General features: G+C 46.0%; 1 protein-coding gene across 1 annotated transcript in view; it reads left to right on the top strand.

Moving 5' to 3' along the window:
• Positions 1–18,851, top strand: part of LOC144797907 (extracellular calcium-sensing receptor-like) — an 87,237-nt gene that overhangs the window by 56,986 nt on the left and 11,400 nt on the right. The window contains exon 6 of the mRNA XM_078668708.1: positions 1,517–1,620. Coding sequence (XP_078524834.1) covers positions 1,517–1,620 — 104 coding nt within the window. The remainder of the gene's footprint in view (positions 1–1,516; positions 1,621–18,851) is intronic.

Here is an 18,851-nt window from a genome sequence, read left to right as displayed (position 1 = left end):
TCGGAAAGTCAGAAAGCAGCAGCCAGCCCAACCCTAAGGGCATGACTTTTTATACCTTTCTACGCTAACTAAACTAGCAAAGGAAAGTTTTCAGAAATACTCGACGTCCCATTGGCTGAGAGTGACAAGTGACATGTCACCCGATTCTTAAAAAGTTCCACAAAATCATGTCTTACAAAGACCATTGTCTCTTCCACGTGAAGCCAGAGGCTTCCTGCGATTGCAACTTTGTTTTAAGTCATCCTCGCAGCTTCCATAGTCTTACGGTGCAACTTCCGCGGATGCCAAGTTAAGGACTGACAAAAAGTTCACTTTCGACCTTGGCCATGTCCGACAGAATGATGTCAGCTCATCAGTTTTTGCTTTGTGAATGCAGCTTCAATAAACGTTTTAATTCAGAATGGGCGTCTCGTGACTTTCTGCAGAAATATGGATTAGCTCTTTTTGTGCGGCTCAAATAGTTAGGCCTCAAAAGCAGGCAACTTATGATTTCTAGTATAAAACAAACACAAGAAAAGTATTAATGTAAGAAATAAAGTATATTCTGTATCCACCCCATGGTTTACTAAATAATTAACCCACCCGATTAATCAAAATGTTACCTAGCCATTGCAAACAAATAAAGCAGCGTTTATATTTACCAGTCTCCGTTTTTCTATGAGACCCATATGCACCTAGAATAGTAGAAATGACATCACACAGACGAAAAAAAGCAAAACAAGCACATGCTTATTTTAAATATGCAGCAGTTAGTAATGACAAAAACGAAAACAATAAATTATTTTATTATTTTGCACGAACAAAAAGATGCAACATTTATGCACGTTTATGAGCACACATGTTAGTCCCCCCACGTGTAAAGTTTAATCTAGGTTGTATTAGCACGACATATCACAAATCATTAATAATTTTATTCATGTTATGGAAATGTGACTTTGCGAGTTTAAACAAAATTTTGTTTTCTATCTCGCTCCATCACTTGTAACACTCCTACACTGAAGTAGAAGGAGCTGGGGAGTATGGCATGGTGCAGGTTGGTGTAAAAGTGTAAAAAGTGAGAGACGTTTGTTCTTCCAAGGGTACATTTGCTACGGTACATCATGGCAAAAGATGGTACATTGGTAGGGTCTAAGGGGTCACAACAGATTTTGCTCTTTGGCAGTGATTGGGGATCTGTTGTTTGACTGTTAAGCGGCATGCATCTTCCATCAGTTCTTTGCTGCAGTGGGAAGGCTGTCTTACAGCCACAGAGGACTAACAACATGTATAGTCCCCTATATGAGCTTGAAGTACATCAACATCATGAAACTCTTCGTGTTTTAAAACATTGTGAGACTGCTAGTATTAAGACTTTACATCTTTATGCGTGGACACTGTTGAAATATGTAGTAAGCCAGAACAATGTGTCAAATACACTGTACATAAAGACATATGATGCAAGTTTCAATGAACCAAGAGTGTTGCAAAGCTTCCCATTATTCAACGTGTTTTATTGCCAATCATACTCACTCTGCAGTCCCAGCTGCCCACCTGGCTTCAGAAAAACTGCTAAACCAGGAGAACCCATTTGCTGTTTCAGGTGCACTCCCTGTCCTCTCGGAGAGATATCAAATCACACTGGTAAGTTGAGGTAATCAGTAATGCTACTCAAAAGTATACAATGCGCTTAACTAACAGTATTCACAGCTGAACAATATTGAGATATTTACCCAACTTCTTGGATCCTAGTTGTACATGATTTATTAGAGCACTACTCCTCCAAACATTCATGTAAAGAGCCTCATATCTCAGATCTAAAAATATTTCCCACAGTTTGTCCATTAGCATGCAGTGACTATCGTTTTGGATCTATTTACTAGATGTAGAGGTGCTGCCTCGATCCACTCAATACTAATTTGTAAAGCAACACCAAATACAACCCCAAAAATTATGCAAAAAAGGTCCACGCTTACTATTTATTATTTTTAGGAACACAGAATGTTAAACACCACAATTATTTTCCCAATTACCCAACTACTGAAATGGCAACATAACTTCAAGGTCTTTATTTACATAGGTAACTTACACTTTTGAGTATGTTTACAACTTTTTTACTATTCACAGAATCCAAGTGCAAATTCAAGTTTAATTTACACTCAGATTTTGTGTTAGTCAAAAAATAATAAGCTTACTCAAAGTGTAAATTACTCAAAAGGGTAAGTGCCCTTCAAAACGCAGTCGCCAAAATTTTAATAATGAGTGTAAGCTGATACATGTATGCATGTTCTGCGCACTAGGGGGAATTTATATGAAATAGTGACACTGAGTGCTTGCAATGTTCAACACTCCATCCATCATCCCCTTTGGTTTTGCTTTGTTTGCCCTAAGTTGGCAGGGTATGCCCAGACGTGGGTCCCTTGCTCACCTTGCCACTGGATTCAAGCTAGCCTGGCTGATGACGGCTGATGAGCCAGAAACTGGTCCCAAGATGCTTGTTTCTGGTCCAGGGAAGATATGGCTTTGCAGTTTGGGCTGGACTGTTCCCATGAGGCAAAGGGTCAGACTGATTTGGATATGGCCATGTCTGAACTGGGGTGGCGGAGTGAGCTAAAGAATGATGATGGATTAAACCCAGATCAGTTGACTAGGGGTAAGTGCTTGCAATGTTCAACACTCCGTCCATCATCCACTTTGGTTTTGTTTTGTTCGCCCTAAGTTGGCAAGGTATGCCCAGACGTGGATCCCTTGCTCACTTTGCCACTGGATTCAAGCTAGCCTGGCTGATGACGGCTGATTACCAGAAACCGGTCCCAGGATGCTTGTTTCTGGTCCAGGGAAGAAATGGCTTTGCAGTTCGGGCTGGACTGTTCCCATGAGGCACAGACTGATTTGCATATGGCCATGTCCGAACTGGGGTGGTGGCGTGAGCTGAAGGAGGAGTGTGGCTCAATGGTTAGAGCGGCAGACCCTGATGCAGAGTTCTGGCTAGGGGACCAGGGTTCGATTCCCACCTCGGCGGGGTCTTCGGCTCAATTTCCTCAGACCTGTTAATTCTCGCCTCGGTGCCTATTCTAATCACGGGCCCCACGCTGCAACTCTGGGCAATAGCTTGCTTAGCCTCCGCACCGGCCCCAACAGCGCTAAGGATGCCTGGCTTCACCCTGGGGGTGCCCAGGAGTGGACACTTCACAGGGAAATCCAGGAGGGGTTCCACAGCGGTATGAGTATCAGCGCCAGGAAGCCGAATAGGCGACACCGCAAGGTGACCATCTGGTGACAGCGCGCTCTAAAAATACCATGACATTTACAGAATGATGGTGGATTAAACCCAGATCAGTTGACTGGGGGTGAGTGCTTGCAATGATCAACACTCCATCCATCATCCCCTTTGGTTTTGAAGGGTCGACAAGAGCCATCCTTAAGATTAATTATATCAGTTCTGCAGACCCAATGGGCTGAGGCACACGTCTACTACACCCAGGTGAGAACAGATATATTACAGGTGCAATAATCACTGGAAGAGGTTTCCAGTCAGATTAGTAACCTTGCAACCAAAGTGGCAGACCTGCTGCAAAGAGTTGCTCAAAATGAGGAAAAGGTGACTACAACAGCTAAGTCTTTAGAGAATCATGAGGGCCTAATGAAATCTCCCCAAGCTAAGATTGAGGACCCTGAAAACTGACACTGGAGGAATAATTTGAGGATGTTTGGGATCCCGGAAGGCAAGGAAGGCTCTGACACCGGGCAGTACATGGTTCATGAAGGCTTTCCTTTATTTAAGCAACTTGCAAATACTACATGGTCATCAGCTTCCATTCAATCATAATGCCTCTGGTACTAAGGCAACACAACCTGACCTATATTGATATATATCAGGAACTTCCTCCTTAGACAAGCTGTCTCTCTTACAATCCAACCAACATCACCAGTCTTAGTTGACAATTTGTCAATTGTTGCATGGTCATATTTATGTAGAACCACAATGGACCGGAGATGGAAGCTCTGGCAGTTTATCAACCCATTGAAAGCAGCAGGACCTCAAGCTTTTCTGCAGCAACCTGCCCGTCTCAAAATTATGAAGGATGTTCGCTCCCAGACATGCTTCTCTGAAGAAGATGCGGCCCAGGACTTTGTTTGGGTTAGAGGGGTGAACAATCATACTGCATAGTCAAATAATATATGAACATTACATATGCAATAATTACAGTATAGCCTTGTTTTCACTTCTTTTTTCCTCTTTTCCTCTTTCCCCCCTCTTTTTAAAAAAAAACTTATTTCGGTCTCTGATGTTTTTGTTATTTTTCTTCTTCTTCCAATTTCTCTATTCGTTTTGTTTTTTCTGCTTAGCTGACGGTCAGTCATTGGGGATTCCTGGGTGGATGGGTTGGGGGCTCCCTTGGGCTGTTTTCCATCAACAGCTCCAGAGCGGGCTGATTCCTTCACTAGGGCATGGGGGTGGCTGTGTGTTTCGGGTAGTGGGCACTAGCTTTAAATTTGAAGTTAGTCATGGCCTCACTCCTGCTAATCGGATCACATGCAGAGGGTGTGGGGTGGGGGAAATAGGTCAAAAAATAGGGAATTCAATTAGAATGTACACTATGTCTCTTAGTGGATATGTTATGTCTACAATAAAATATCCAAACATGGGAATTCAGATCTTTTCTTTTTGTTTAGATGACTAATATTCAATGTACGTGTTGTAATGTGTCAGGGATTAATGCACAGTCCAAGCAGCAGGTGCGGGAAGAATTTGGATATTATGAACCCCATTTGGTGGCCCTGACAGAGACTCACTTGGCATACAAAGACAGGGCCCTAATTAAGGTCCTAGAGTACAATATAGTTGCCTGCACAACACAGACTACAGCAAGTCAGGGGGTGAGGCCATATAATAAAGACTGCAGCTGACTTTAGGAGGAGATGGGTCTTGGTACAATTGCTCTTACGTTCATTTACATTTTTACTATATGTTGTTTACAGACCGAATACTAATGACCCTGAAATATTCGATACACTTTCCCTGGAATTACTGAGCTGGGCAGGGACTTGATTTTAATGGGGAACTTCAACTATGTAATGAATTACGGTATTGGCTCTACCAATTGTAGGGCTAATGTTCTCAAACCTAGAACTAAGACTTCCCTAAATGATTTAATCACTGTATATGGAATTTGCAATGCTTGGCGGACCTTATACCCAACAGATATGGCTGTACATATTATCCCTATCCTAATAAACATTACTCAAGAATAGACATGGTCTTATAAATGTATGTGGCTAGAAACTAAAAAAATGTCAGTATGTCCAAGAGTAGTGTCAGATCATAAACCGATCTACTTCAATTTTTCCTGGTTTTAAATTGTGATGGGTCCAATACTCCTAGGTTTACTTTCCCTCACCAATTATTGACTAATAGTAAATACATTCATTTTATCTTGGGTTCTCCTAATACAATTTTTACTACTAATAGAGGGTCGGCTTCACTTTCAATAGTATGGGACACCATAAAGGCATAAGTTTGTAGTATAATGCTTCAATACATAGACAAAACAAAATAGAGCCACCACCAAAGATGTTAATTCTCTACATCAAATGGTCTGCCACCTCAAATTACTTCATGCACTTAACATTACACAGGGTGCTACTGATGCACGTCAAGTATGTACTGAAATTTTAGAGATGTAGGCCGGTACTGGACGCCGATTGAGGGAGCAGATAGCTGCTAGATTTGTCAAATATAGAAGTCTTCAGTATGAATATGGGGAAAGGGTTGGCTGAGTATTAGCATATCAAATTACAAAAAAAACAACAACACAAGGGTGAAATTCAGGCCATTAAGGGACTAGATGGGAAGCTCTATACCAATACTGCACTCATTCTGGAACAATTTTCTCTGTTTTATGAAAAGCTATATAGCCAGTCACAAGAGTTTGATCGATGTAAATGTATAGAATATATTCAACACTGCAATCTACCATCTCTCATGAAGGACCTGGTAGAGGACCTACAGTCACACATTTCAAGGCTTGAAATTGAAGCTGCATTAATGACCCTACCCTCGGATAAGGCGGCAGGGGAAGACTCGCTGCCTTTGGAGTTTTATAAGATATTGAGAAACATGTTAAGCTTGGAATATGCCTTTGTTATTCAATCTATTCAGGCAGGAAGTCCGGTCCCAGCAAGCTGGCACATAACTAATATTGAATGTGTTTTTTTTTTTTATTGTGAAACCGGCCAAGGATTTGGGTTCATATAGGCACATTTAATTGATTAACACTGATGCTAAAGGGTTCGCTAAAATCCTGGCCTCTTGCCTCACTTCAGTAATCTCAGCTTTAGTATCCCCACAGCAACATAGATTTTTCCCGGGGACAGATACCATTGCTCATATCATAACAGCAATTGCTGCATTTGACATCGCTGAGAAGTGCAATATGAAGATGAGCATGATATTACTCGATGCCGAGAAGGCATTTGACCGTGTTGCGTGGGACTACTTATGTGTCACGCTGTCTGCTTTCGGTGTAGGGGAAAACTTTATTAAAATGATTCAGATACTTTATAAGACCCCACATGCTCAGGAGGCACACGCTGGGAGCTACTCTGGATTTTTTCAGATCTATTGTGGGACAAGACAGGGGTGTCCAATTTCCCCCATTCTTTTGCCTATCCAACCATGGTCTCTCGAAGGCCAACAATTGAAATTAAATGCATATGCCGATGATGTGGCAACTTTCTCTTCTAACCCAGCAGCAGCAATTACTGAGATCGCCCTTGAAGTACAAATATTTGGCCACTTTTCTAAATCTCATGTTCTTCTGAATTTGACTCCTCAAGGTCCAATTCTAGGGACCTCAGCAGTTTATCTAGGTGTTAGACTTTGCTCCCTGGTCTCTGATGTAGTTAAATTAAATTACAAAACTTTTGTTATCTGCAACTATTGCTAAATTTAAATTATGGAGTAAGCTACCACTAACCATAATAGGATGAATACATATAATTAAATTGAATGTTCTCCCCAAATATCTTTATTTTTTAGGACAATTCCACTGAGGCTCCTGAACTCCTTTTTTAGACGCCTGGAAAGTGCGATTGGTAGCTTTATTTGGGATTATATGCGGGCAAAGCATGCTATCCGATTTTGTAAATCTTCATATAGGAGAGAAGGGCTCTCACTTCCAGATTTTATGCTCTTTTTTGGGCCGCTTTTATTGGACAATTGCACGGTTTATTGATTTAAGGGGAGCCGGACTCGCCATCATTCTGATACCATCTAGCTCTTGGTGCAGATGTTAGTCTTTTTTTATCGATTGAATGATCCCAACTACTGTAAAAGGGTACACTTCAAGATACCTAAAGATATTATCTTTATTTAGAAGGGGTTATGTAAGAAATACTCTGTTGGCTTTATTAACAGACACTCCCATATGGGACAACCCGGCTTTTTCCTTTTTTTCTTGGGATCCAACTTGTAGAGTCTGGGCAAGTTGTGGAATTACAACAATGGGTCAATTATTTCATCCAGATGGCTTTAGAGGCTTTTCCAACTTACAAGATGCCTTTGGATTACATTGTCATTCTTTCTTTAAATATTTTCAAATGAGGGATTAAATGCTTACGCGTACCAAGCAGGCACAGGACATCGATAGGTCAGATCTCTCTTCATACTATTTTAAGCCTGGTATAAAACCCACTACAAGCATTATGTATCAAGCATATCTTCAATTTGTTGTGGACGACACTCCATTATTAGCATAAAAATGGAGCAGACTTTTATTGTCTGAAGTATCGGCCGGGGAAATTCAGATGGCCTTTGATATCAGCGCCAGGATGCCTGTAAGGTGATAGCTGCGCTATACAAATATTTGAAATAAATAATTGAAATAAATAAATAGATATGCTTGATTCACAGGTTCGCTCTGTTAACTTTAAGCTACAGCAGTGGTGCTTGTTGTGTCTTTTATACTATACCACAGATGTCATTGTAAACTGGGGAGTAACTGCTTCTACAGGTAGAACAGATAGAACAAGATGTCCTAAATGTAATCTCTTTGCGGCTGATGTCTTATATGTGTTCGCACTCTGCCCCTGTTTGCAAAAATTCTGAAATGGGGTGATGAATTATATGTCACTAACTCTGGGCTTGCCTGTAAACTTATCTGTTAAGGAAAAAATGTTGTGTATTCAGTATTAATTTGCGGGGGCTCTCAGAAATTCATCACAATTATGCTGGCATGTGCCCGACTTTGTATTGCTAGGGCATGGATCTCAGGGAGTACTCCTAATGACTCGGAGTGGTGTACCCTTATTTATCAAATATACGAATTGGAGCTCACTTTGGCTAAAGCAAGGTGTCTTTCTTCACTCTAAAATTTAGGTAAGATCTGGAAAAAAATTTGACAGGATTTTTCCAATGTCGATAATGTTTGATTGAAGGTGAAATTGTCTTATATATGTTTATATCCCTGTAATGTAATATAATCTTATCTTGGTCTTTTATATGTTTAGATCCCTGTAGTGAAATATAATCTAATCTTGGTCAGTCTTTTAGTTTAACTCTGAAATCTTTGCGAGTCAATGTCTGAATTACTTAATTATAATTGTGACTATTTGGACTGCTTTTTCAGTCAAGTCTAACCTGTATGAATTGCTATTAATTGTCTAAGTGGAATGGATCCAAAATCGAATTAAACTCTGTTGCTGGAAAAGCAGTCTGTTTCTTTAATTTTTTTCTTTCAAAGTGCAGCGTCTGGATGGAGACACTTGCAGAAGCCCGCGTGTCCACTTCTCTGCCTCCCACCCTCCATCCCTCCCTCTCTCTCTTTCTTTCCATCCGTCTCTACCTCGATCTCGATTCTTCTGACTTGCTGTTTGTTCCCGAGTGAAATCGAATGAAACTCTGTTGCTGGAAAAGCAGTCTGTTTCTTTCAGTATTCTCTTTCAAAGTGCAGCCTCTCAATGGAGAAGGGCGGAAAAAGAAAGTTTAAGAAAACGTTAAAAAAAATAAGCACAACACGTTGGCCGCAAAGTGGCAAATAAATGAAATAAATAAATAAATAAAGCAAGACACGGTGACCAGGTTGGCTTATTTCTCACGCAAACACAGTAGCGCCACTTCACAGGCAATACTTTTGAGTTTCGACGGGCGCAGCAAAATCTCCGCGAGCACGAGAAATTTTGTGTGCTCGCAGCGATTTCTTGCCGTTTCGCGGAAGTTTGCAAAAGGCAACTTTGTAAAATATGCCCACCCCTAGTTTCGATCCAGATAGACCTCTTTTGGGTCATCCAGATAGTCCTAGACCATCCTCTCAATGGCCATTAGTCCTCCAACTTGCTCGACCTCTTTTGCCTTCACCTCTACACTTGGACTTAAGCCCTGCCTTTAGAAACTTATCAAATGTACATTTTGTAGACGATAGTTCTGTTTCTGTTGTTGGGTGTTTTTGTTGCTGGTGATCCAATATCACTGCCCTCAAGGCTCTATGGAAGTGGAAGGCTGCATCCCAGAATTTCTGCCAGGGAGTGGGGCTCTAATTCCCAGCCATGCTTTTTCCAGGTCACTGGCTTGGTCAGGAGTGCATGTCTTGTAATTTAAAAGTTTAGTCTAAAAAAAGGAATGAAAGCGGCCAGTAATTGCTTCTACTGTGCATCAAGATTGTGGTGCAGATGTAATGTTTGTATGACACAATGTCTTTTTGCAGCCTTGTATTAACAGTCACGCAAAGGAATAATCCCTCCATCAACTCATGCACATCTTCTTTTTGTCCCAACCTGCATACATTTCATATACCTCCTTAAGCTGTTGCTGTAGCATATGCAACATCAGGATAGCTTGGCCCATCGTACTGTCCTCTTTTGCCATCTTCCTGTGTGAAAATCTCAAAAGGAAACAGCATCTCTGGAAGGCATGTGGCTAGGGCCCATTGCTCCATTTCAATGACCATACCTTTCCCAGTTGCATCCCCTGACATATTAATTGATTAGTCAGTACTGCTCAAACAGATGCTGCAACATGTAATAAGACCAGATCCAATCTGTTTGCACATCCTGCATGAGGGCTTTAGATGGCATTCTATTATCAAGCTGAATAGTTCTCGACTGCTTCTGGGATTTAAAAGAAAGAATAGCTGAATTGAGTGCAGATTATTCCGTAGGTAGACAGTAACTTGCTGGCTCAGTCTTCTTTTTTGAGTCCTGTACAATGATGTTGATGCAGTGTGCCAAACACAGGGCTGTGGAATATCCACCATCTGACATGACCTTAACTACATTACTGCCATTGTCTGTGACAGCAAATCTAATGCCAATCCCTCAATGACATAGCTATTAACATGCCTTGTTGTTATAGTCATCCAAGATATTTGCGGCGGTATGGGATTTCTCCTTGTTGAACATGGCTTCTGTTGCACGCGTCAGAGTGCCATTGACAATTTCTACAGTGTCAACACCCACAGATATAATTTCTCTAACCCCTGCAAAAAATATCCAGCGTCCAGTGATATACATGTAAACAGTGGCTTGGCATCTGGTCCACACGTCTGTCGTCAGGTGGATAGTGTAAACAGTACGCTGTTGCAAAACGTGTCCAACCCATTCCAGCACATCGTGATGTAGTGCTGGAACAGCAACTCTGGCCAAATAGGTCCGGCTGGGAACCTTCCTTTTCAGGGACATGGCCAACACAAATTCTAGAAAAATCACTAAGGGGAGGAGGTCAAGCGCAAACAGTTTAGCCAGCTTCCCGTTGTACTGCCCTTCCTGCCTAAACATGTCAGGATTGGTAGCCTGGATTTTTGTATTTTCGGGTGCCACTGACGCATGCGACCTCTTGAGAGAAGAAGGTGGTAGACTCAATGTATATCTTAGCAGTGCAGTCATTGTATGCTCTTGCCTTGTTGTCTTGACCTGACTGTGTCTTGTGCCATTGCGATGTTGCTGAGGTGGGTGATATTACTGAACTGCTGGAGACAGGGCTGAATTGCATTAAAAAAATCACCCTCTTCTTCATCTTCCACCGTGATGAGAGTAGAATCCGATTCAATGCTCTTACCACCTTCACCGCAAACACAACAATGATGGACAGAATGTGGATCAATGTCACACATTCACCCCAGTCCAAAGATCTGGGCCCAAATCCATCGTTTTTCCACTCCACACCACCCTGGGTTAGACAATGGCGATATGCAAATCAGCACTGACCCTGTGCCCCATGGGAACAGTCCAGTCCGAACTACAAAAGCCATGTCCTTCCCAGAACGGAAACAAGCATCCGAGGACCGGCCCGGTTTCGAGGTAACACCTCTCTTCAGTCCGGCTAGCTTGATTCCAGTGGTGTGGAGTGCCTGGGACTCACGTCTGAGCATCCCCAGTACACTTAGAGCGGTAACTGCAAACACAACAATGATGGACAGAATGTGGATCAATGTCACACATTCACCCCAGTCCAAAGATCTGGGCCCAAATCCATCGTTTTTCCACTCCACACCACCCTGGGTTAGACAATGGCGATATGCAAATCAGCGCTGACCCTGTGCCCCATGGGAACAGTCCAGTCCGAACTACAAAAGCCATGTCCTTCCCAGAACGGAAACAAGCATCCGAGGACCGGCCCGGTTTCGAGGTAACACCTCTCTTCAGCCCGGCTAGCTTGATTCCAGTGGTGTGGAGTGCCTGGGACTCACGTCTGAGCATCCCCAGTACACTTAGAGCGGTAACTGCAAACACAACAATGATGGACAGAATGTGGATCAATGTCACACATTCACCCCAGTCCAAAGATCTGGGCCCAAATCCATCGTTTTTCCACTCCACACCACCCTGGGTTAGACAATGGCGATATGCAAATCAGCGCTGACCCTGTGCCCCATGGGAACAGTCCAGTCCGAACTACAAAAGCCATGTCCTTCCCAGAACGGAAACAAGCATCCGAGGACCGGCCCGGTTTCGAGGTAACACCTCTCTTCAGCCCGGCTAGCTTGATTCCAGTGGTGTGGAGTGCCTGGGACTCACGTCTGAGCATCCCCAGTACACTTAGAGCGGTAACTGCAAACACAACAATGATGGACAGAATGTTGATCAATGTAACACATTCACCCCAGTCCAAAGATCTGGACCCAAATCCATCGTTTTTCCACTCCACACCACCCTGGGTTAGACAATGGCGATATGCAAATCAGCGCTGACCCTGTGCCCCATGGGAACAGTCCAGTCCGAACTACAAAAGCCATGTCCTTCCCAGAACGGAAACAAGCATCCGAGGACCGGCCCGGTTTCGAGGTAACACCTCTCTTCAGCCCGGCTAGCTTGATTCCAGTGGTGTGGAGTGCCTGGGACTCACGTCTGAGCATCCCCAGTACACTTAGAGCGGTAACTGCAAACACAACAATGATGGACAGTATGTGGATCAATGTCACACATTCACCCCAGTCCAAAGATCTGGGCCCAAATCCATCGTTTATCCACTCCACACCACCCTGGGTTAGACAATGGCGATATGCAAATCAGCGCTGACCCTGTGCCCCATGGGAACAGTCCAGTCCGAACTACAAAAGCCATGTCCTTCCCAGAACGGAAACAAGCATCCGAGGACCGGCCCGGTTTCGAGGTAACACCTCTCTTCAGCCCGGCTAGCTTGATTCCAGTGGTGTGGAGTGCCTGGGACTCACGTCTGAGCATACCCAGTACACTTAGAGCGGTAACTGCAAACACAACAATGATGGACAGAATGTGGATCAATGTCACACATTCACCCCAGTCCAAAGATCTGGGCCCAAATCCATCGTTTTTCCACTCCACACCACCCTGGGTTAGACAATGGCGATATGCAAATCAGCGCTGACCCTGTGCCCCATGGGAACAGTCCAGTCCGAACTACAAAAGCCATGTCCTTCCCAGAACGGAAACAAGCATCCGAGGACCGGCCCGGTTTTGAGGTAACACCTCTCTTCAGCCCGGCTAGCTTGATTCCAGTGGTGTGGAGTGCCTGGGACTCACGTCTGAGCATCCCCAGTACACTTAGAGCGGTAACTGCAAACACAACAATGATGGACAGAATGTTGATCAATGTAACACATTCACCCCAGTCCAAAGATCTGGACCCAAATCCATCGTTTTTCCACTCCACACCACCCTGGGTTAGACAATGGCGATATGCAAATCAGCGCTGACCCTGTGCCCCATGGGAACAGTCCAGTCCGAACTACAAAAGCCATGTCCTTCCCAGAACGGAAACAAGCATCCGAGGACCGGCCCGGTTTCGAGGTAACACCTCTCTTCAGCCCGGCTAGCTTGATTCCAGTGGTGTGGAGTGCCTGGGACTCACGTCTGAGCATCCCCAGTACACTTAGAGCGGTAACTGCAAACACAACAATGATGGACAGTATGTGGATCAATGTCACACATTCACCCCAGTCCAAAGATCTGGGCCCAAATCCATCGTTTTTCCACTCCACACCACCCTGGGTTAGACAATGGCGATATGCAAATCAGCGCTGACCCTGTGCCCCATGGGAACAGTCCAGTCCGAACTACAAAAGCCATGTCCTTCCCAGAACGGAAACAAGCATCCGAGGACCGGCCCGGTTTCGAGGTAACACCTCTCTTCAGCCCGGCTAGCTTGATTCCAGTGGTGTGGAGTGCCTGGGACTCACGTCTGAGCATCCCCAGTACACTTAGAGCGGTAACTGCAAACACAACAATGATGGACAGAATGTTGATCAATGTAACACATTCACCCCAGTCCAAAGATCTGGACCCAAATCCATCGTTTTTCCACTCCACACCACCCTGGGTTAGACAATGGCGATATGCAAATCAGCGCTGACCCTGTGCCCCATGGGAACAGTCCAGTCCGAACTACAAAAGCCATGTCCTTCCCAGAACGGAAACAAGCATCCGAGGACCGGCCCGGTTTCGAGGTAACACCTCTCTTCAGCCCGGCTAGCTTGATTCCAGTGGTGTGGAGTGCCTGGGACTCACGTCTGAGCATCCCCAGTACACTTAGAGCGGTAACTGCAAACACAACAATGATGGACAGTATGTGGATCAATGTCACACATTCACCCCAGTCCAAAGATCTGGGCCCAAATCCATCGTTTATCCACTCCACACCACCCTGGGTTAGACAATGGCGATATGCAAATCAGCGCTGACCCTGTGCCCCATGGGAACAGTCCAGTCCGAACTACAAAAGCCATGTCCTTCCCAGAACGGAAACAAGCATCCGAGGACCGGCCCGGTTTCGAGGTAACACCTCTCTTCAGCCCGGCTAGCTTGATTCCAGTGGTGTGGAGTGCCTGGGACTCACGTCTGAGCATACCCAGTACACTTAGAGCGGTAACTGCAAACACAACAATGATGGACAGAATGTGGATCAATGTCACACATTCACCCCAGTCCAAAGATCTGGGCCCAAATCCATCGTTTTTCCACTCCACACCACCCTGGGTTAGACAATGGCGATATGCAAATCAGCGCTGACCCTGTGCCCCATGGGAACAGTCCAGTCCGAACTACAAAAGCCATGTCCTTTCCAGAACGGAAACAAGCATCCGAGGACCGGCCCGGTTTCGAGGTAACACCTCTCTTCAGCCCGGCTAGCTTGATTCCAGTGGTGTGGAGTGCCTGGGACTCACGTCTGAGCATCCCCAGTACACTTAGAGCGGTAACTGCAAACACAACAATGATGGACAGAATGTGGATCAATGTCACACATTCACCCCAGTCCAAAGATCTGGGCCCAAATCCATCGTTTTTCCACTCCACACCACCCTGGGTTAGACAATGGCGATATGCAAATCAGCGCTGACCCTGTGCCCCATGGGAACAGTCAAGTCCGAACTACAAAAGCCATGTCCTTCCCAGAACGGAAACAAGCATCCGAGGACCGGCCCGGTTTCGAGGTAACACCTCTCTTCAGCCCGGCTAGCTTGATTCCAGTGGTGTGGAGTGCCTGGGACTCACGTCTGAGCATCCCCAGTACACTTAGAGCGGTAACTGCAAACACAACAATGATGGACAGAATGTGGATCAATGTCACACATTCACCCGAATCCAAAGATCTGGGCCCAAATCCATCGTTTTTCCACTCCACACCACCCTGGGTTAGACAATGGCGATATGCAAATCAGCGCTGACCCTGTGCCCCATGGGAACAGTCCAGTCCGAACTACAAAAGCCATGTCCTTCCCAGAACGGAAACAAGCATCCGAGGACCGGCACGGTTTCGAGGTAACACCTCTCTTCAGCCCGGCTAGCTTGATTCCAGTGGTGTGGAGTGCCTGGGACTCACGTCTGAGCATCCCCAGTACACTTAGAGCGTTAACTGCAAACACAACAATGATGGACAGAATGTGGATCAATGTCACACATTCACCCCAGTCCAAAGATCTGGGCCCAAATCCATCGTTTTTCCACTCCACACCACCCTGGGTTAGACAATGGCGATATGCAAATCAGCGCTGACCCTGTGCCCCATGGGAACAGTCCAGTCCGAACTACAAAAGCCATGTCCTTCCCAGAACGGAAACAAGCATCCGAGGACCGGCCCGGTTTCGAGGTAACACCTCTCTTCAGCCCGGCTAGCTTGATTCCAGTGGTGTGGAGTGCCTGGGACTCACGTCTGAGCATCCCCAGTACACTTAGAGCGGTAACTGCAAACACAACAATGATGGACAGAATGTGGATCAATGTCACACATTCACCACAGTCCAAAGATCTGGGCCCAAATCCATCGTTTTTCCACTCCACACCACCCTGGGTTAGACAATGGCGATATGCAAATCAGCGCTGACCCTGTGCCCCATGGGAACAGTCCAGTCCGAACTACAAAAGCCATGTCCTTCCCAGAACGGAAACAAGCATCCGAGGACCGGCCCGGTTTCGAGGTAACACCTCTCTTCAGCCCGGCTAGCTTGATTCCAGTGGTGTGGAGTGCCTGGGACTCACGTCTGAGCATCCCCAGTACACTTAGAGCGGTAACTGCAAACACAACAATGATGGACAGAATGTGGATCAATGTCACACATTCACCCCAGTCCAAAGATCTGGGCCCAAATCCATCGTTTTTCCACTCCACACCACCCTGGGTTAGACAATGGCAATATGCAAATCAGCGCTGACCCTGTGCCCCATGGGAACAGTCCAGTCCGAACTACAAAAGCCATGTCCTTCCCAGAATGGAAACAAGCATCCGAGGACCGGACCGGTTTCGAGGTAACACCTCTCTTCAGCCCGGCTAGCTTGATTCCAGTGGTGTGGAGTGCCTGGGACTCACGTCTGAGCATCCCCAGTACACTTAGAGCGGTAACTGCAAACACAACAATGATGGACAGAATGTGGATCAATGTCACACATTCACCCCAGTCCAAAGATCTGGGCCCAAATCCATCGTTTTTCCACTCCACACCACCCTGGGTTAGACAATGGCGATATGCAAATCAGCGCTGACCCTGTGCCCCATGGGAACAGTCCAGTCCGAATTACAAAAGCCATGTCCTTCCCAGAACGGAAACAAGCATCCGAGGACCGGCCCGGTTTCGAGGTAACACCTCTCTTCAGCCCGGCTAGCTTGATTCCAGTGGTGTGAAGTGCCTGGGACTCACGTCTGAGCATCCCCAGTACACTTAGAGCGGTAACTGCAAACACAACAATGATGGACAGAATGTGGATCAATGTCACACATTCACCCCAGTCCAAAGATCTGGGCCCAAATCCATCATTTTTCCACTCCACACCACCCTGGGTTAGACAATGGCGATATGCAAATCAGCGCTGACCCTGTGCCCCATGGGAACAGTCCAGTCCGAACTACAAAAGCTATGTCCTTCCCAGAACGGAAACAAGCATCCGAGGACCGGCCCGGTTTCGAGGTAACACCTCTCTTCATCCCGGCTAGCTTGATTCCAGTGGTGTGGAGTGCCTGGGACTCACGTCTGAGCATCCCCAGTACACTTAGAGCGGTAACTGCAAACACAACAATGATGGACAGAATGTGGATCAATGTCACACATTCACCCCAGTCCAAAGATCTGGACCCAAATCCATTGTTTTTCCACTCCACACCACCCTGGGTTAGACAATGGCGATATGCAAATCAGCGCTGACCCTGTGCCTGTGTGACATTGTTCCACATTCTGTCCATCATTGTTGTGTTTGCAGTTACCGCTCTAAGTGTACTGGGGATGCTCAGACGTGAGTCCCAGGCACTCCACACCACTGGAATCAAGCTAGCCGGGCTGAAGAGAGGTGTTACCTCGAAACCGGGCCGGTCCTCGGATGCTTGTTTCCGTTCTGGGAAAGACATGGCTTTTGAAGTTCGGACTGGACTGTTCCCATGGGGCACAGGGTCAGCGCTGATTTGCATATCGCCATTGTCTAACCCAGGGTGGTGTGGAGTGGAAAAACGATGGATTTGGGCCCAGATCTTTGGACTGGGGTGAATGTGTGACATTGATCCACATTCTGTCCATCATTGTTGTGTTTGCAGTTACCGCTCTAAGTGTACTGGGGATGCTCAGACGTGAGTCCCAGGCACTCCACACCATTGGAATCAAGCTAGCCGGGCTGAAGAGAGGTGTTACCTCGAAACCGGTCCGGTCCTCGGATGCTTGTTTCCGTTCTGGGAAAGACATGGCTTTTGTAGTTCGGACTGGACTGTTCCCATGGGGCACAGGGTCAGCGCTGATTTGCATATCGCCATTGTCTAACCCAGGGTGGTGTGGAGTGGAAAAACGATGGATTTGGGCCCAGATCTTTGGACTGGGGTGAATGTGTGACATTGATCCACATTCTGTCCATCATTGTTGTGTTTGCAGTTACCGCTCTAAGTGTACTGGGGATGTTCAGACGTGAGTCCCAGGCACTCCACACCACTGGAATCAAGCTAGCCGGGCTGAAGAGAGGTGTTACCTCGAAACCGGGCCGGTCCTTGGATGCTTGTTTCCGTTCTGGGAAAGACATGGCTTTTGTAGTTCGGACTGGACTGTTCCCATGGGGCACAGGGTCAGCGCTGATTTGCATATCGCCATTGTCTAACCCAGGGTGGTGTGGAGTGGAAAAACGATGGATTTGGGCCAAGATCTTTGGACTGGGGTGAATGTGTGACATAGATCCACATTCTGTCCATCATTGTTGTGTTTGCAGTTACCGCTCTAAGTGTACTGGGGATGCTCAGACGTGAGTCCCAGGCACTCCACACCACTGGAATCAAGCTAGCCGGGCTGAAGAGAGGTGTTACCTCGAAACCGGGCCGGTCCTCGGATGCTTGTTTCCGTTCTGGGAAAGACATGGCTTTTGTAGTTCGGACTGGACTGTTCCCATGGGGCACAGGGTCAGCGCTGATTTGCATATCGCCATTGTCTAACCCAGGGTGGTGTGGAGTGGAAAAACGATGGATTTGGGCCCAGATCTTTGGACTGGGGTGAATGTGTGACATTGATCCACATTCTGTCCATCATTGTTGTGTTTGCAGTTACCACTCTAAGTGTACTGGGGATGCTCAGACGTGAGTCCCAGGCACTCCACACCACTGGAATCAAGCTAGCCTGGCTGAAGAGAGGTGTTACCTCGAACCCGGGCCGGTCCTCGGATGCTTGTTTCCGTTCTGGGAAAGACATGGCTTTTGTAGTTCGGACTGGACTGTTCCCATGGGGCACAGGGTCAGCGCTGATTTGCATATCGCCATTGTCTAACCCAGGGTGGTGTGGAGTGGAAAAACGATGGATTTGGCCCCAGATCTTTGGACTGGGGTGAATGTGTGACATTGATCCACATTCTGTCCATCATTGTTGTGTTTGCAGTTACCGCTCTAAGTGTACTGGGGATGCTCAGACGTGAGTCCCAGGCACTCCACACCACTGGAATCAAGCTAGCCG

The sequence above is a fragment of the Lissotriton helveticus genome, chromosome 12 (assembly GCF_964261635.1).
Source record: "Lissotriton helveticus chromosome 12, aLisHel1.1, whole genome shotgun sequence".
Taxonomy (NCBI): Eukaryota; Metazoa; Chordata; class Amphibia; order Caudata; family Salamandridae; genus Lissotriton; species Lissotriton helveticus.
This window is presented reverse-complemented; position numbering and strand designations above follow the sequence as displayed.